Source organism: Bubalus kerabau, chromosome X, assembly GCF_029407905.1.
Source record: "Bubalus kerabau isolate K-KA32 ecotype Philippines breed swamp buffalo chromosome X, PCC_UOA_SB_1v2, whole genome shotgun sequence".
NCBI lineage: Eukaryota > Metazoa > Chordata > Mammalia > Artiodactyla > Bovidae > Bubalus > Bubalus kerabau.
In genome coordinates this window covers 116,183,034-116,198,715 of record NC_073647.1, presented here as the reverse complement: position 1 = coordinate 116,198,715, position 15,682 = coordinate 116,183,034, and the positions used below count along the sequence as shown (strand labels likewise).

Sequence of the window (15,682 nt, the reverse complement as noted above, 5' to 3'; positions counted from 1 at the left end):
TAAAAATTAGCAGCAATAAATGAAATGTTACATGATGAAGTTACATAGACTCATCAACATAAAGTAGAATAAACAGAGAGATCAGAAGAGGGGAAAGGGAATTCAGTCATTTTTTTGTGTACATTTTCTTTGGCCAAGGATTCTGGGAGACAGCTCCAACATGTTGCCCCTTACCACTGTTTATCCTGTGAATTCTGGCTCACTCGTCATTTGAACTCCTTGAAAGGACATGATCTGTTTATGGAATAGTTTGTAGCCAAAATGCAGGACCATTATGTCTTTTATTTGCCTGTTTTTGGGGAGATGAACTAAAACTCAATCAATGAAAGATGTTTTGTAAGAAGCTTTCCTTTAGCATGGTACCTCGAAGAAAAATATTCCCTAATACTCTGAGTAGGAGCTGAGATCAGAGAATGAGATCATGGAGGGCCTTTGACTTTCATACTAAGGACAGCTAAGAGCCATTGGAGTACATTGTGCAGAACAGTTATGAGATCTCTGTTATATTTTCTGAAGATCACACTAGTTGATATATTGCAGGTACAATGTAGGGGCAAGGCCACAGTGGCAAGGGTACTTAGCAGTCTTCTGCAGTAATCTGGGCAAGAGGTAATGGCAGCTTTGATGACAGTGGTGGCAGTGGAGAGCAGTGAGGAACGGTAAAGCCTGAATATATTTTGAGCGTAGGATTCCTGAAAGATGTTATAGTGTATAGGGGAGGTGAGGGGGAGAATGAATAGGAATGGATTCAGGACAACTTCCAGGGTTTTGCTTGAGTTTGCTTGGAGTTTGGTTTTGGATGTGTTACATTTTGATGGGAAGTGTGCAGTTGGGTATATGAGTCTGAAGTTCAGGGAATAGGTTTGAGTTAGAGATCAAAATGTGGCAGTCATTAGCATACAGATTGTATTTAAAGCCACCAGCCTGGAAGATTGAATGAGATCACCAATGAAAGAAGTTTCTCTGTCTGTTCCTACAATACAGAATCTAATCGTTGCTAAATTCCCATCACATCATGACAGGAGGCATGTATAGAATCCTAGAGGTTTCAGAAGTATAATATCCCAGTGATTTGGAAACCAGTCAAAAGACTATGAAACAGATTTAGAATCAGGTCTGACTTCACCCCTCATATACAGTCCACTAACCAGTTCTGTAGGCTCTAACACCTAAGCATATCACAAGTCTATTTTTCTCCATCTTTTCTATTCTAATAAGCCACCATCATCTCTGACCTGGGTTACAGGAATAGCATTTGTATCATGGTCTTGCTGCTTCTACTCTTACATCCTCCACCAGGATGGTCTTTCTAAAACACAGATTGGATTAGTTACTTCCTCGCTGACAACTCTCTGGTGACTTTTCAATCCACTTAGAACACAAGCTGAACTCCTTATCAGGGTTTATAAAGCCACATATAATCTGGTCCCCCACTAACTTCTCTGATCTCATCTGAAATCTCTCTCCCTCTTCACCATCTTCCAGGTACACTTGCTTTCTTCATGCTCTTTGATCATACCAAGACTGTTCCTAGCAATGCAAGGCATTTGCATGTTCTGGGCCCTTTGTCTGGAAAGTCTCCATTCAAATGTTACTTCCTTAGAAAGGCCTTCCTGCTTCCACTTTTAAACCGAGTCCCCATGCCTAAGTCAGTCTATATTTGTTCCATATGATGGCACTAGATGGTACAGGAAAACTTCTGGAAGTCACCACTGAAGTCCTATTATCAGACTTCCTTACCAATCTGTCTGATATTTGCTTATGATCACTTGTCAACCCTGGCACTCTTCCCCTAGCACTTTTCCCTGCCCAACTCATGATAATGTCTGACTCAACACAATCTAACCATTCACCCATCTCAAAAGATATTTGGGAAGCTATTCTTGACTCAAATAATATTCAGGAAGGATCAAATGGTGTTAATCAAAGAATACATACACAGCTTAATAATGATGTCTAAAACCTTTTTGAGGAAAAATGTTTAAAGATTTAATCTTTCCAAAGTCCAAAGCCAAGCCTCAGGAAAGAGCTGAGCTGACGTGATAAAATGGGCTTCCCTGATGGCTCAGTTGGTAAAGAATCTCCCTGCAGTACAGGAAACCCCAGTTTGATTCTTCAGTCAGAAAGATCCACTAGAGAGGGGATAGGCTACCTACTCCAGTATTCTTGGGCTTCCCTAGTGGCTCAGCTGGTAAAGAATCTCCCTGCAGTACAGGAAACCTCAGTTTGATTCCTCAGTCAGAAAGATCCGCTGGAGAGGGGATAGGCTACCCACTCCAGTATTCTTGGGCTTCCCTGGTGGCTCAGCTGGTAAAGAATCCACCTGCAATGTGAGAGACCCTGGGTTGGGAAGGATCCCCTAGAGAAGGGAACGGCGACCCAATCCAGTATTCTGGCCTGGAGAATTCCGTGGACTATACAGTCCGTGGGGTCGCAAAGAGTCGGACACGACTGAGTGACTTTCCCTTCACTTCAACGTGATAAAACAGCTCAGCTGGTAAAGAATCTGCCTGCAAAGCAAAAGACCTGGGTTCCATCCCTGGGTTGGGAAGGATCCCCTGGAAAAGGGAACGGTGACCCAACAGTATTGTGGCCTGGAGAATTCCATGGACTATATAGTCTGTGGTGTCACAAAGAGTCAGACACGACTGAATGACTTTCCCTTCACTTTACTTCAATGTGATAAAATAGCTCAGCTAGTAAAGAATCTGCCTGCAATACAGGTGACTCCAGTTCAATTCCTGGGTCAGGAAGATCCCCTGGAGAATGTATAGGCTACCCACTCTAGTATTCTTGGGCTTCCCTGGCAGCCCAGATGGGAAAGAATTCGCCTGCAATGTGGGAGACCTGGATTCGATCTCTGGGTTGGGAAGATCCCCTGGAGGAGGGCATGGCAACCCACTTCAATATTCTTGCCTGGAGAATCCTCATGGGCAGAGAAGCCTGGTGGGCTATAGTAAGACACAACTGAGCGACTAAGCACAATGTGGTAAAATACTCCAAGTTTCTCTTTTCAGTTTTGTCTGTGAGGATTTCACTGGAGGTGGGAATCCCCCAAAAGGAGCAAGACAGAAAAAGAACAAAGAATCTTTCAATGAAAAAGGATAAAATTATGCAATGCTTCCTGGGAGATTCCTTTGCTCTTGGGAAGTGGGTAGGATGGCAATAAATCACAATGGGTCACTCACAAATACTTATCTCCTTTTCCCACCAAAATCTCACCCAATGACAATAGATAAATAAAAGTAGATAGTATCCTGCAATGACAAAGATAGCTGGCGGAAAAAAGGCAACACTGAATAAGAAATTTCAAAATCTTTTGAAAGATGGAAATCAGACTAGGATAACTGACTTGGCACAGCAGAGGAAAGGAAACTGAACTCCAAATGTCTGTGGCAGAGATAGGGAGGGCACTTAAGAGATTAGGCAATGTGGCCCACAAAACTGCTGAGAGGCTGAGCGATTGTAGACTCCAGGTGCCAATAAAGGCAGGGATAAGGTGCTGTGCTTAGTTGCTCAGTCAGTCATGTCCAACTCCTTGCAACCCCATGGACTGCAGCCTGCCAGGCTCCTCTATCCATGGGGATTCTCCAGGCAAGAATACTGGAGTGGGTTGCCATGTCCTCCTCCAGGGGATCTTTCCAACCCAAGGATCAAACCCAGGTCTCCCGCATTGCAGGTAGATTCTTCACTGACTGAGCCACCAGGGAAGCCCAGGGATAAGGTGGTGGTGGTTTAGTCACTAAGTTGTGCCTGACTCTTGTGACCCCATCGAATGTAGCCTGCCAGGCTCCTCCATCCATGGGATTCTTCAGGCAAGAATACTGGAGTGGATTGCCATTTCCTTCTCCTTCCTGACCCAGGAATCAAACCCAGGTCTCCTGCATTGCAGGCAGACTTTTTACTGATTGAGCTATGAGGGAAGCCCCAGGGATAAGGTGGGGTACTGAAAACAAGGGCTGTTTGAAAGCCTGAAAACAGCAAGAGCAGCTGGACCCTCAAGAATCTGTCCTTGTACACTGGACTCTTCACTGTAGAGGATTGGGGCTTGTTCCCCAGAGAAATTCAACTAAAGAAGCTCTAGTCTTGGGTAGATGAAGCACAATGGAGGGTTAAGAAGAACATTACCCACTGAACTTGGGTCTCTCAGACCCCTTCCTTCCCCTTTCCTGTTTTCAGAACATCAGTGGCTGTGCTTAATTTCTCCTCCTTTTCCTTAACCCACTTCCCTCCTAACCCTTCAGGAGAAGATAGGATTCTTCTCTCGATGCTCTGAGTGGCCCTGAGAGATCTCCAGATTGTGGCTTCTGGGGATTCCCTAATGAAAATGTAGGCTAGGAGATGACTCATGCAGTGAAACCCACTAATCAAGAAGACCCACCCCCAAAAGCTTCCAACATTAAGGACAGAAGTCAAAGCAGCAAGAGGGGAAAAAAGCTATCAGGGGACAAAGAAAATTCAGGTAGCAGAAGGAAAGATGTGACATAAGAAGATATGTTACACCCATGAAGAAAGAACAGAAGACTACAAAAAAGGAACCAAAAGTGTGCTCTTGGAATAAAAAATATGATAGTAGTAAAAAGATGTGGTAGAAAGGGTGGAATGTAAAGCTGAGGAAACCCCTTGGTAAGGACATCCTAATGACAAAGAAAAACTTAATCCAGATTCAATCTGGATTCAAATTCAATTGAATTTGAATTCCAATTCAATTTGGCTCGAGAGCCAAAATCTTAATGATAGGAGTTCTCACAAGACAAAAATGAAAAAAGGATGGGAGGAAATAATTTAAAAATTAATGGAAAATTTCTCTGAGCCAAAGGACAGAGTCTCCAGACTGGAAGGGACCATAAACTGTTAAGCACAATCTATATATAGGCGTGCGCCACTCCCTCCCCCCCCCCACACACACCCAACAAGGCCCCATCGTGAATTTCCAGAACATCAGGAATAAAGACATGATTCTAAGAGCATCTAGAAAGAACACCAGTAATGGGAATCAATATTATACTAAATTCTCAAGCATCATAACAGGAAATTAGTACTAGTATCTAAAAATGAGAAATCCAGAAATAGCAAAATGTACATGCTATTTTAAGTTCTGTAGAAACAACTAGAAAGACTGAAAGGCTGTTTTTTGAGAGTGGGTCTGGGAGGTGGGGAGAGATGTGGCTGGAAACTGCTCTTGTCAGTTTAAGTTTTTTTAGAATGATTTATTTTCTTTACTATAAGCATGTATCCGTTAGGCATAAATGAAAAATATAAGAAGTGTTAAAAGCAGATGAAAGACAGTGCAGAGTGCTTTCCCAGGTGGTCAATTCATGCATCAGACTTGGAAAGGCAGGCGCACCCTCATTTGGGGCACACTGATAAGCGAATCGTCTCCTGGTCTTTCTCCCAGTTCCAAAACTCAGCACAGAGCTTCCTCGCCTGCACCACTGACAGCGTGAGATTTTTCACATTTGCTCCATTTGCTACTATACCCTATATCTACTATATGCTACTGTCAGATGAGGCTGTCAGAGAGGCAAGAATAGGATACAAAGGAGCACTCCAGGTTGGAGGAGAAGGAGACGAGGAGGAGCAGTTTAGAGATGGACGCAGGCTCAACTCTTAGGGAGTAAGGACAAGTAGGTCAATTTCCCCTGAAAATTATCTCCCCAGCAGTCCTCCCTGTCTCCTGACCACTGCAGGTCATCATTCACCAAATCCTATCCATCCTTTCAAAATATTTTGGGAAAGCCTATGAGTCATATAGAAGATGGATCTCTCTTACTTCAGGGTCACGCTGTGCTTCTGTTCAAAAATGTGAGCATCCTCTTTCTCCACCTGAATCTACTACTTCTCTCCTTGCCAAATGACATTTGACTCTTGCTAAGACTCTGATTCACAGTCAAAGGATGAAGATTTGCCACTCTGGAGGAAATTCCTTTGAAAAGGCTGTGAAGGCAATGCCAAAGAAGAGCTTTGTATGGCGACATTGTTGGAATGAGTGCACAGCCTTCCAGGGTGACTGCCCTAAAGGGCAATGCTAATTCTGGCTTTTAAGTGTGCCTAAGCTTGTTAAAAAGTCAGCCTGCTTACTTTAAAGTCCTACCTCACAGTGCTGAAGTGTTTTCCTAAAGCCTCCATAAATTCTTCTTTCCCTTTGATACTCAGGCAAGCCACCATTTCCTTCCCTACACAAACTAAAGGACATGTTTGTGGAAGAAGAGGGAGGGCAAAGCCATTTCTCTGGTTCCCCTCTCGATCATAATGACCTCCAAGTAGGCTTCCTGATGCCTTGCTAGGTGGGAGTTCTCAGAAGTAAGTCTAATGTGTCATTTGACGGGTACTCTTGCTCCTCCCTTCCAAAAATGATGAATGGCTTGCAAACCACAGCAGCCATCCATCTCCTTGCCATGGGGAATAATACTGATATGCTTTATTTCCCCCATCTGTGGAGGTAATAGGCGCAGCAGCAGCTGTATTCTGTGCCAGAGTAACTTGGGTTCCCCTCTGCCACAAAGACCATCTCATAACTTAGGAGAGAGGGCTGGCGGCATGGCCAGGGCTGAAAGAGAGTGAGGGTAGTGAAGACACGTTTGACTCACTTGCTTGGGTTTGGTTTCAGTTCATTACCCGACAAACCCCAGGGTGCACACTGAAACATCTGGTGGGAGTCTTAAAGACCAGACACTCGAGGGGGAGAAAAGTGAAGCTCTGGGCCGCTGTTGCTAGTTGGTCACAACTTAGGAGCTGGCAAGACGGCACTGCCCAGGGTGCCAGTGAGTTAAGTTCCGTGATCTCAAATCACCAGGCTTCTAAATTCCAATTGTGATCCCAGCACAGATCTCCTTAGGGACCAAATCGCCTTATATTTGAAAAAGTAGAAACCATCTGTGTGTATGGTCAGGGTGGGGGGTGAGAGAGAAGAGAGGGAGAAGAAATGAACAGGGAGAGAAGGGGGTTTTTCTCTCAAAACTCCCCAGGGCACCGAACACTTTGCAACGTGAGCAGGCACACGGTTCCACCCCTGCCCCTCAGCTTCATGGCCAGGTACTGTTGGTGAAATTACTTAAGCCCCAACCATGCCTCTGCAAGGGGAACAGGGGGAGAGGCTGGGTAGAGCATAATGAGATGATTTGAAAGCCCTGTTAACTTTTTCCATTTTAACTAATACTTCTGGATGAGGCACCAGCTCTCCTGGGAGGCCAGTCCTGAAGCATTCTGTGGAACCCAAAGGCAAATGTAAAAGACTAGCTTGGGGCAGAGCTGCTGGGGAAAGAGTCACACCTGACTTCTAAGTCCCGCTTCGGAAGGCCACAGTCAGGGGAGGAGGGTGCCTCTTCACTCCCCAGGCCCACCGGGAACAGAGAACAGAATGACCTCAAAATTCTCCCCATCTCTTATGGTTTGAGAACCAGCATTTCTTGCTTATTAGTTCTGAGGAAACCTTAACACCCAAATGAAGGCTCAGTGGGGTTTATTCCATTTACAGTGATCACTTGGGCAGAAGGCAGTAGGGTTGGACTTCAGAGGCAGCTCTGATAGGTATAAAGCCCATGTGTTTCTCCCCCCTGCCCAGTGTAATAGCATGGGACACATCTCCGGGACTGCAGGGTTGAATGAGATATCATCTCTACCCCTAGGGCCTGAGATAGAAACAAAGGTTGAGGGTATCTTAGGGGGTTGTTATTCTAATTCCATCTGGGGCTGAAGTACATTTATTCAGTGAGACAGCCTCCTCAAGAAAAGAGGTATCATGCCTATCATCAATGAAAATGTACCTTCCAATGTGCTCAAGGATTTACAAAATATTCCAGGGCCCTAGGCACTGTTTCAATACAGAATGTCACTCCTATTATGGGTAATAGCTATCACTACATCAAACATTTACATCTGATGTTCTGTGCATTAGTGAAATGATTGTTTGGTAAGGAAGGTGACCTCATACCGGCTGTGTATATGTGTTAGTTGCTCAGGTGCACCAGACTCTTTGTGACCCCATGGACTGTAGCCCACCTGGCTCCTCTGTCCATGGGATTCTCCCCGCAAGAATACTGGAGTGGGTAGCCATTCCCTTCTCCAGGGGATCTTCCTGACCCAGGGATAGAACCCAGGTCTCCTGCATTGCAGGTGGACTCTTGACCGTCATACTGGTTTCCACAGCACAAACTGATGGGGGCTGGGGTAACCAGATGTGAAAAGATTTTGAAGTCCTGATTCCAGCATGAGTTGTGCTAATAAGGAAAAGACCTAACTGAATCAGAAGAAAAATAGAAATGGAGTAGAAGGGAAATCTTAGTACCCAAATGCAGGGTCAGGAGAAATATACAAGTAACATTCCCCAGGTGAAAGAAATCATTGGAATCTTTAGCCATATAGTTTTTCATCTCCTGATCTGAATTCATAGGGGCTCTACACCTGCTCACCAGCTGCCCAGCTCCATCCCAAGGCAGGTAAAACTGCCCCTGGGCAGAGTGTGTGCTGAACCAAGTCAACAAACTCTGGGCCTGTCTCCCACGGGAGACTGTAGACGTCAGAGGGGCTCTGGTTTAGCGTGCCACAGGAGGGCTGTGCAGAAAGAGAGTCTGGTCAAGGCTCTGGAAAGCCCTGTGGAGTCTGTAGGGAACAATAAGAATGCAGAATATAAATGTAAGCTGCAGGCTGATGGGCCCGTTAGGAATTAGGGCCGTCTTTGAAAGGAATCTGCGGAGATGATGCAAAACATCAAGCATGTGACCCAAATCGTGGCAGGGCATATTGGAGGGAGAGGGGAATGGGAATGAGACATTTTCTAATCTGATTAGTCTGAAGTTTCCCCTGAGTGTGGAGAAGGGTCAGTGCACAATTAGAAGCAAAGTTAGACTGAACATGGTCTGCTTAGTGGCTCAGAGGGATGACCTCCTTGGAGCTAAGCTGGGGCTCGGAGGCGGATGTGATCTGAGACTGAGCCGGCTTCATGGCAAGTTGGGGAATCATCTTTCTGCCTTTCATGTCAAATCGTCAAGGCAAAGACAAAACAGTCTGCTGAGAGAATGAGAGGATGATGACTTGGTGGCCTCAGTGCTGGATAAGAAACATCTAGGTCCCCCAGAGGCCAGGCTCCCACATTACTGGACTTTCCAGGACAACTCATCCCGAGGCCATCAAGAGATAATTTAATAAACATCTGCAGCTTCCTGACTAGAAGACAGCTTAATGTGTGAAAGGCATTCAGATCCAACTGTTTAAAAACAAGGCTTCCTCAATGTAGGACACAGGTCTCTTCCAGTTCATTTCTAAGTCAGAGCGTGTGGTCTATGGTGTCTGATGAACACTTCTCTTCTAGTCTCCAATCAGGACTTAGTACCAGATGCTATGGCACTGGGGAGTTTATGTATGTTATTCTCAATTCGCCCCAAGAACCACGAGGAAGCAGGTATTGTTATCTCATTCTAGAGGTATGGAATCTGAGGTTCAAGCAGGTCAAAAAACTTGCACAAGATTACACAGCTAGCAAGTAGATTCAAAGAATACAGGAGACAAGGTAAGGGGCAAAATTGTCAAGCTGTGACAACCTGCTGCTTATTTTTAGGCAGTAAATCAAACAGGTTAGAAGTAGGTCTCGGTATCTGAGTGGATCAGATGTCTACTCACAAATCTTCATTACAAGGTAAGAGACAAAAAAAAAAGAAAAAGAAACATAAATAGTGCTGTGAGAATCCTTAGCAGGAGATAATCACACCAGCCAACCAAATCCAAGAGGGCTTCATGGATACAGTGCTATGCAAAACAGGTCTCAAATGAAGAACAAGCTTTCAGCAGGTGAAGAAAACTCAAAGCTAGTTCCTACTGAAGAAACAGCAAGAGAAAAGGCAAAAAAGTGGGAAGTGAAAAGCTAAATGGGCCATCTGGCTGGACTACTGGGAATGGGAAGAGAAGCTTTGAGAATGTGGTAACTGTGGAGAAACCAGACTCCTAAGCCTGCACTTCATCTCAGGTCCTTTATACTGGGATGGCCTATTTATCCCTCATACTGCTGCTAGAAAATAAAAGCAAATAGAGCTGAAAGTCTAGAAGACAACCCCATGTTATCCAATGCACACACACACAGCCACCTAGATTGGCCTCTTCTTGATTCTGCTCCCGATACTAGGAGCAGAAGGACCCTAGCTCTCCCATGTGGGATTTAGTTTTTGTCTGCTTCCTTTTTTTTTTCTGTCTCAGATGACGACTGCCCACTCCAACCCCTGCTTGAGAATAATGCTCTAATGACAACCCTAGGCCCCACAATGGAGAAGGCGGAAGAGGAGCTCAAAGCTGAGGAAGCTGGTCATTCCTTAGAGAACAAAGAAATGGTACAGAAGGCTTGTGAGTAGAAAAGCGACACTAGGATATTCTTGCTCTTAGAAGGTACTTAGCTGCTAGATGTAAAGATGGATTTAAAAATTTAGAGGCTGGTGGAAGAAAGGCCAATGTGGGGGCCCTGCAACAGTCAAGAAGAAAAGTAGGTCAGAACAAGAGTGGAGGTGGTGGGAATAGAGGGGAGAGAGAACATGCAAGCAGCAGAAGTAGGAGGCAGAACAGGCAGAACATTCTAATCTACTGGCTATTTGTAGACAATAATTCAAAACAGTTTGAAGCAGAAGATGTGCATTTTAAAGGTTCAGAGGTTAAGTCACAGTTCTTCTTCTAGACTATGTGACTTTGGGCAAAATCTTATCTCTCTAGACCTCAGTATCCTCATGTAAGATAGGAGGATAATAGCTCTGACCTCACCAAGCTGTTCTCACGAAGTCAATGAGGTAATGTACTCAAAGCAATGATAACAATGCCTAGAACACAGCCCCAGATGTCAGCATTATCAAGATAAGTCAGTCAGAGGAGGGGCTGGCGTCATGCCATGGGAAGCATAAAAGATGACCAGAGTGTGGATGGCTAGGAGGGTGGTGCCAGGCAGTCAAAAAGTCGGGTTTGGTACAAGAAGAGAGGTGATTTAGAAAGCAGTTCACTGTGCTTTCCTTTGGCAACACCCTAACCTCTGCACTTGACATCTGGCACTCTTGCTCTGTGCTAATAACATGAGGTCCTCTAATTGCATGTCTTTAGCCATTAGAAACTACTGTTCTGAAAAACCTGTCCTAAATTTTAGATCTAAGACTCTCACAACCAAAGAAGCAGTTCATTTTCATTTTGTCCCATGAATCTGTGTGCACTTAAGTGCATCTTCATGTTAAAAAGATCAAACAATAATTCATTAGAGGCTCTGTGACATTCACAATCATGACTAACTTTTCCTTCTGTAATAATTAAATGGAGATGTATCATCAGTGAAACAATACTGAGGTAAAGGGTAAATCAAGGGCAGTTAAAGGCAGATGTAAAACCAGAAACTGTCTCCAAAACAAAAACATGCAGGACATGGTCCATGAGGGTGGAGATCTCACCTACCTGGACAGTAAGGATCCTAGAAGATCTTCATTCAAAGGTAATCTGGAGGACTTGCACAGCCTTTTGATGTCTTTGCTGGGTAACACTTTTTTCCTGCATTAAAATACAGTCAATGAGCTTTTCTATACTTCATGTCTCTTGAGTAATAATTACATGCTAAAGGAAAGAAAACATAGATGTGTCCCAAAAGCATGCACATGGAAATAAATATGAAAGCTGGTATTGGAATCGCGGTAAGGAAAAACAGTCTTATTGCATTTCACCAGCTTGTTTCCATTTCAGAAGTCACTAGATTCTGTCCTTACAAAGGCCGTTCCATCAAGATTCAGATTCTTGGTTGGTGATAGTACAGCCTGTTAAGGCTGCAACCACGAGTGTTGCTCTAAGTAATCGATCTGCATTCTTGACCACTAGTCAAAAATGGTTCTGATATTTGAAAACATCACTTAATTTGACAGGCATCTAGAGCCTCCATCACAAGTATTATATGACCAGAGGCTGTTTTTCTAGTCTTTTCCTTGGACCCAAATCGCATAACCTAGAAGCCCCAACTGGGACCTTAACATTCACCTAATTTTTTTTTTCCTCCAGAGCAGCCCAACAGTCATTTTCCCCAGCCTGCTGGGGCACAGAAATGCCTGTCTAATGTTCTCACCCCGCCAGTGTTCTTCCAGGCATCAGGCAAAATTAGAACTAACAGGAAAGAAAGTGGGCTTCTTTCTTAGCAGTAGGTTATAAAATGGTAAGAGAATCTTTATGTCTAGAATTGGAACTTGTTGGATCTGGAAGAACCTCAAGAGTTGTCTCATCAACTAGCCCCTTTTTTTCCTAATAGGTATTCCTTTAATGAAAGAAGGTCACACTTCTCACCCTGGAGAGGGATACCACCAGGCTGGAAGGCAAGGCCAGAGTCATACAAAGCTCAGGTAACACGTCTTCCAGAAGGCTCAGAGAAGCTTAAAGATTCAAGGAAGAATACCATTTTATAACAATTTAACAAGGGTGTATTATGGATTAGGAAAAAATTTGTTCCCTAGTAAGATAAACTGGGGGCACTTCCAGTAGCACTAGTGGTAAAGAACTCGCCTGTGAATTCAGGAGACACAGGCTGGATCCCTGAGTTGGAAAGATCCCCTGCAGAAGGAAATGGCAACCCAACTCCAGTATTCTTGCCTGGAGACTCCCACAGACAGAGGAGCCTGGTGGGCTACAGTCCATGAGGGTAGCAAAGAGCTTGACATGACTTAGTGACTACAACAACAACAAATTAAGAAAAACCATGTGTCCTTCTAAGATAAATTTAGGGTACAGGTTTGGGGATGAAGGAAGTAGTAATGGGGTAAAGAGATGACAGTGGTCTGAAGTAACAAAACCAGTGGCTAGAGTTAGACGTAAGATTTTCTAACTCCAGATGAATATGCTCCCCCACCAGTATATCAGATCTGTGGGTAAGATGAACACCAAAATATACTAAGATGGGGCTCCAGTTGTTTGTAACAATGACTGAATAAAGTTCAAAGGCAAACATGATAAATGTATTAGAAATACATTATTTGGAGCGTCATTATTTTTGAGAAGAAATAATTTCAAAGAGATTTTATAGAAAGTTTACTTGCAATATACCCCTGTCCGGTATATTATAAAACTCATATTTATAAATCCCACTTATTAATAAAATAGTGTAAAGAGATGCCATCTCAGAATTAAATCTTCTAACACTGATTTACTGCTTCAATCGAAAGCTTCTAGAAACCAATTAGAAAATGCAAAGGGGCCATCCTATTCTTTTGAAGACACAGAACTTCCCCTATTCCATCAACAAGCAAAACTCACCATACATCACTATGAAATATGTGTACCCAGATAATCTCCAGAAATGATTTAAGGTGGCTTTGCTACCTAGTGGAGTATGAGGAGACTTGCCAATTTTCTTTTTGCCCTTTTTGATACAATACAAATTCCTTCATTACTCAGCTTCACAGAAACATAAATGATTTCTTAGAATCAATAAAATAAAAGCTTACTTTTCCCAATCTTTGTATACACACATAGCAATGAGTCTTTCAAAATTCTCAAAAGCATTTTTCTTGAGTTGTTCATGGGCCTGTGCAACTAGGACATTCCTATGTGGACACAGGTCCTCAGGCACCCGGTAACGACGTGCAATGGTTATAACTTCTTGGTCTGTGAGTTTCCCGACAGTTCCATTCATCATTATTTCTCTGTTTAAAAAAAATGGGAAACACTCAAGAAATTATATCTAAGATTATTTTACCTTTCTATTAAAAACACACCCAAATTCCATTTTACAAAACTTTACCAACGGCCTACAGACAGGTTTGTTTTTTTTTTAATTTTATTTCTCTACTATGAGCAACCAGGAAAGTAATTGTGCTAGAATGGAAAACCATAAGCACAGCAGATTATAAATAAAATGGCACTTTGCCCAGAGTCAAACTTCTATCAGATAATAGCCTACAACCAGGAAGTAAATTCTTAAAGTCCTTGAATGGTCAAAAATCCTGGGACTAAATACATGAGTTCATTCAATGCCTATTAATCTTACTTTATACAAAACAGTAACAGACTTGGGGTTCTGATCTCCCAGGGTATGAAATTTATAAATCAGTAAGTTAGAAAGATGTTTTGAGACGAGGAAAGTGTATAAGCATATTTCTCTGGTAAAAAGTAAAAACTGACACATCCTACCCATGAGTGGAGAAAGAAATGGCAACTCACTCCAATATTCTTGCCTGGGAAATCCCATGGACAGAGGAGCCTAGCGGGCTACAGTCCAGGGGGTCGCAAGAGTCAGACATGACTGAGTGACTAAACCACCACCATCACCTCCTACCAATGAGAGAAAAAAGTAAAAACAACTGTGTAAAGGTACAGTCGTCTGAGTCTTTAGAAGGCAAATGGAATTGATATCATTTGGCAGAGCAGTTCAGTTCAGTTTAGTTCAGTTGCTCAGTATTGTTTGACTCTTTGCAACTCCATGGATTGTAGCACGTCAGGCCTCCCTGTCCATCACCAACTCCTGTTCACTCAAACTCTTGTCCATTGAGTCGGTGATGCCATCCAACCATCTCATCCTCTGTCGTCCCCTTCTCCTCCCGCCTTCAATCTTTCCCAGCATCAGAGTCTTTTCAAATGAGTCAGTTCTTCGCATCAGGTGGCCAAAGTATTGCAGTTTCAGCTTCAACATCAGTCCTTCCAATGAATACCCAGGACTGATCTCCTTTAGGATGGACTGGTTGGATCTCCTTGCAGTCCAAGGGACTCTCACGAGTCTTATTCAACACCACAATTCAAAAGTGTCACTTCTTTGGTGCTCAGCTTTCTTTATAGTCCAACTTTCTCATTCATCCATGACTACTGGAAAAACCATAGCTTTGACTAGATGGACTTTTGTTGGCAAAGTAATGTCTCTGCTTTTTAATATGCTGTCTAGGTTGGTCATAACTTTTCTTCCAAGGAGCAAGCACCCTTTGATTTCATGGCTGCAGTCACCATCTGCAGTGATTCTGGAGCACCCCAAAATAAAGACTCTCACTGTTTCCAGAGTTTCTCCATCTATTTGCCATGAAGTGATGGGACCAGAGAATAGCAAGGAGAGATAAGAAAGCCTTCCTCAGCGATCAGTGCAAAGAAATAGAGGAAAACAATAGAAAGGGAAAGACTAGAGATCTCTTCAAAAAATTAGTGATACCAAGGGAATATTTTATGCAAAGATGGGCTCGATAAAGGACAGAAATGGCAGGGACCTAACAGAAGCAGATGATATTAAGAAGAGGTGGCAAGAATACACAGAAGAACTGTACAAAAAAGATCTTCATGACCCAGATAATCACGATGGTGTGATCACTCACCTAGAGCCAGACATCCTGGAATGTGAAGTCAAGTGAAGCATCGCTACGAACAGAGCTAGTGGAGGTGATGGAATTCCAGTTGAGCTATTTCAAATCCTGAAAGATAATGCTGTGAAAGTGCTGCACTCGATATGCCAGCAAATTTGGAAAGCTCAGCAGTGGCCACAGGACTGGAAAAGGTCAGTTTTCATTCCAATCCCAAAGAAAGGCAATGCCAAAGAATGCTCAAACTACCACACAATTGCACTCATCTCACACGCTAGTAAAGTAATGCTTAAAATTCTCCAAGCCAAGCTTCAGCAATACGTGAACCATGAACTTCCAGATGGTCAAGCTGGATTTAGAAAAGGCAGAGGAACCAGAGATCAAATTGCCAACATCTGCTGGATCATCGAAAA

The 15,682-nt window shown here is 43.4% G+C and overlaps 1 protein-coding gene across 2 annotated transcripts in view; it reads right to left on the bottom strand.

The window, feature by feature from the left end:
- Positions 1-15,682, bottom strand: part of EFHC2 (EF-hand domain containing 2) — a 248,392-nt gene that overhangs the window by 24,948 nt on the left and 207,762 nt on the right. For both annotated transcript variants that reach the window (XM_055563252.1, XM_055563253.1), the window contains 2 exons: positions 13,437-13,634; positions 11,413-11,505 (listed from right to left, as the gene is read on the bottom strand). In XM_055563252.1, the coding sequence (XP_055419227.1) occupies positions 11,413-11,505; positions 13,437-13,634 (291 nt within the window). The remainder of the gene's footprint in view (positions 1-11,412; positions 11,506-13,436; positions 13,635-15,682) is intronic.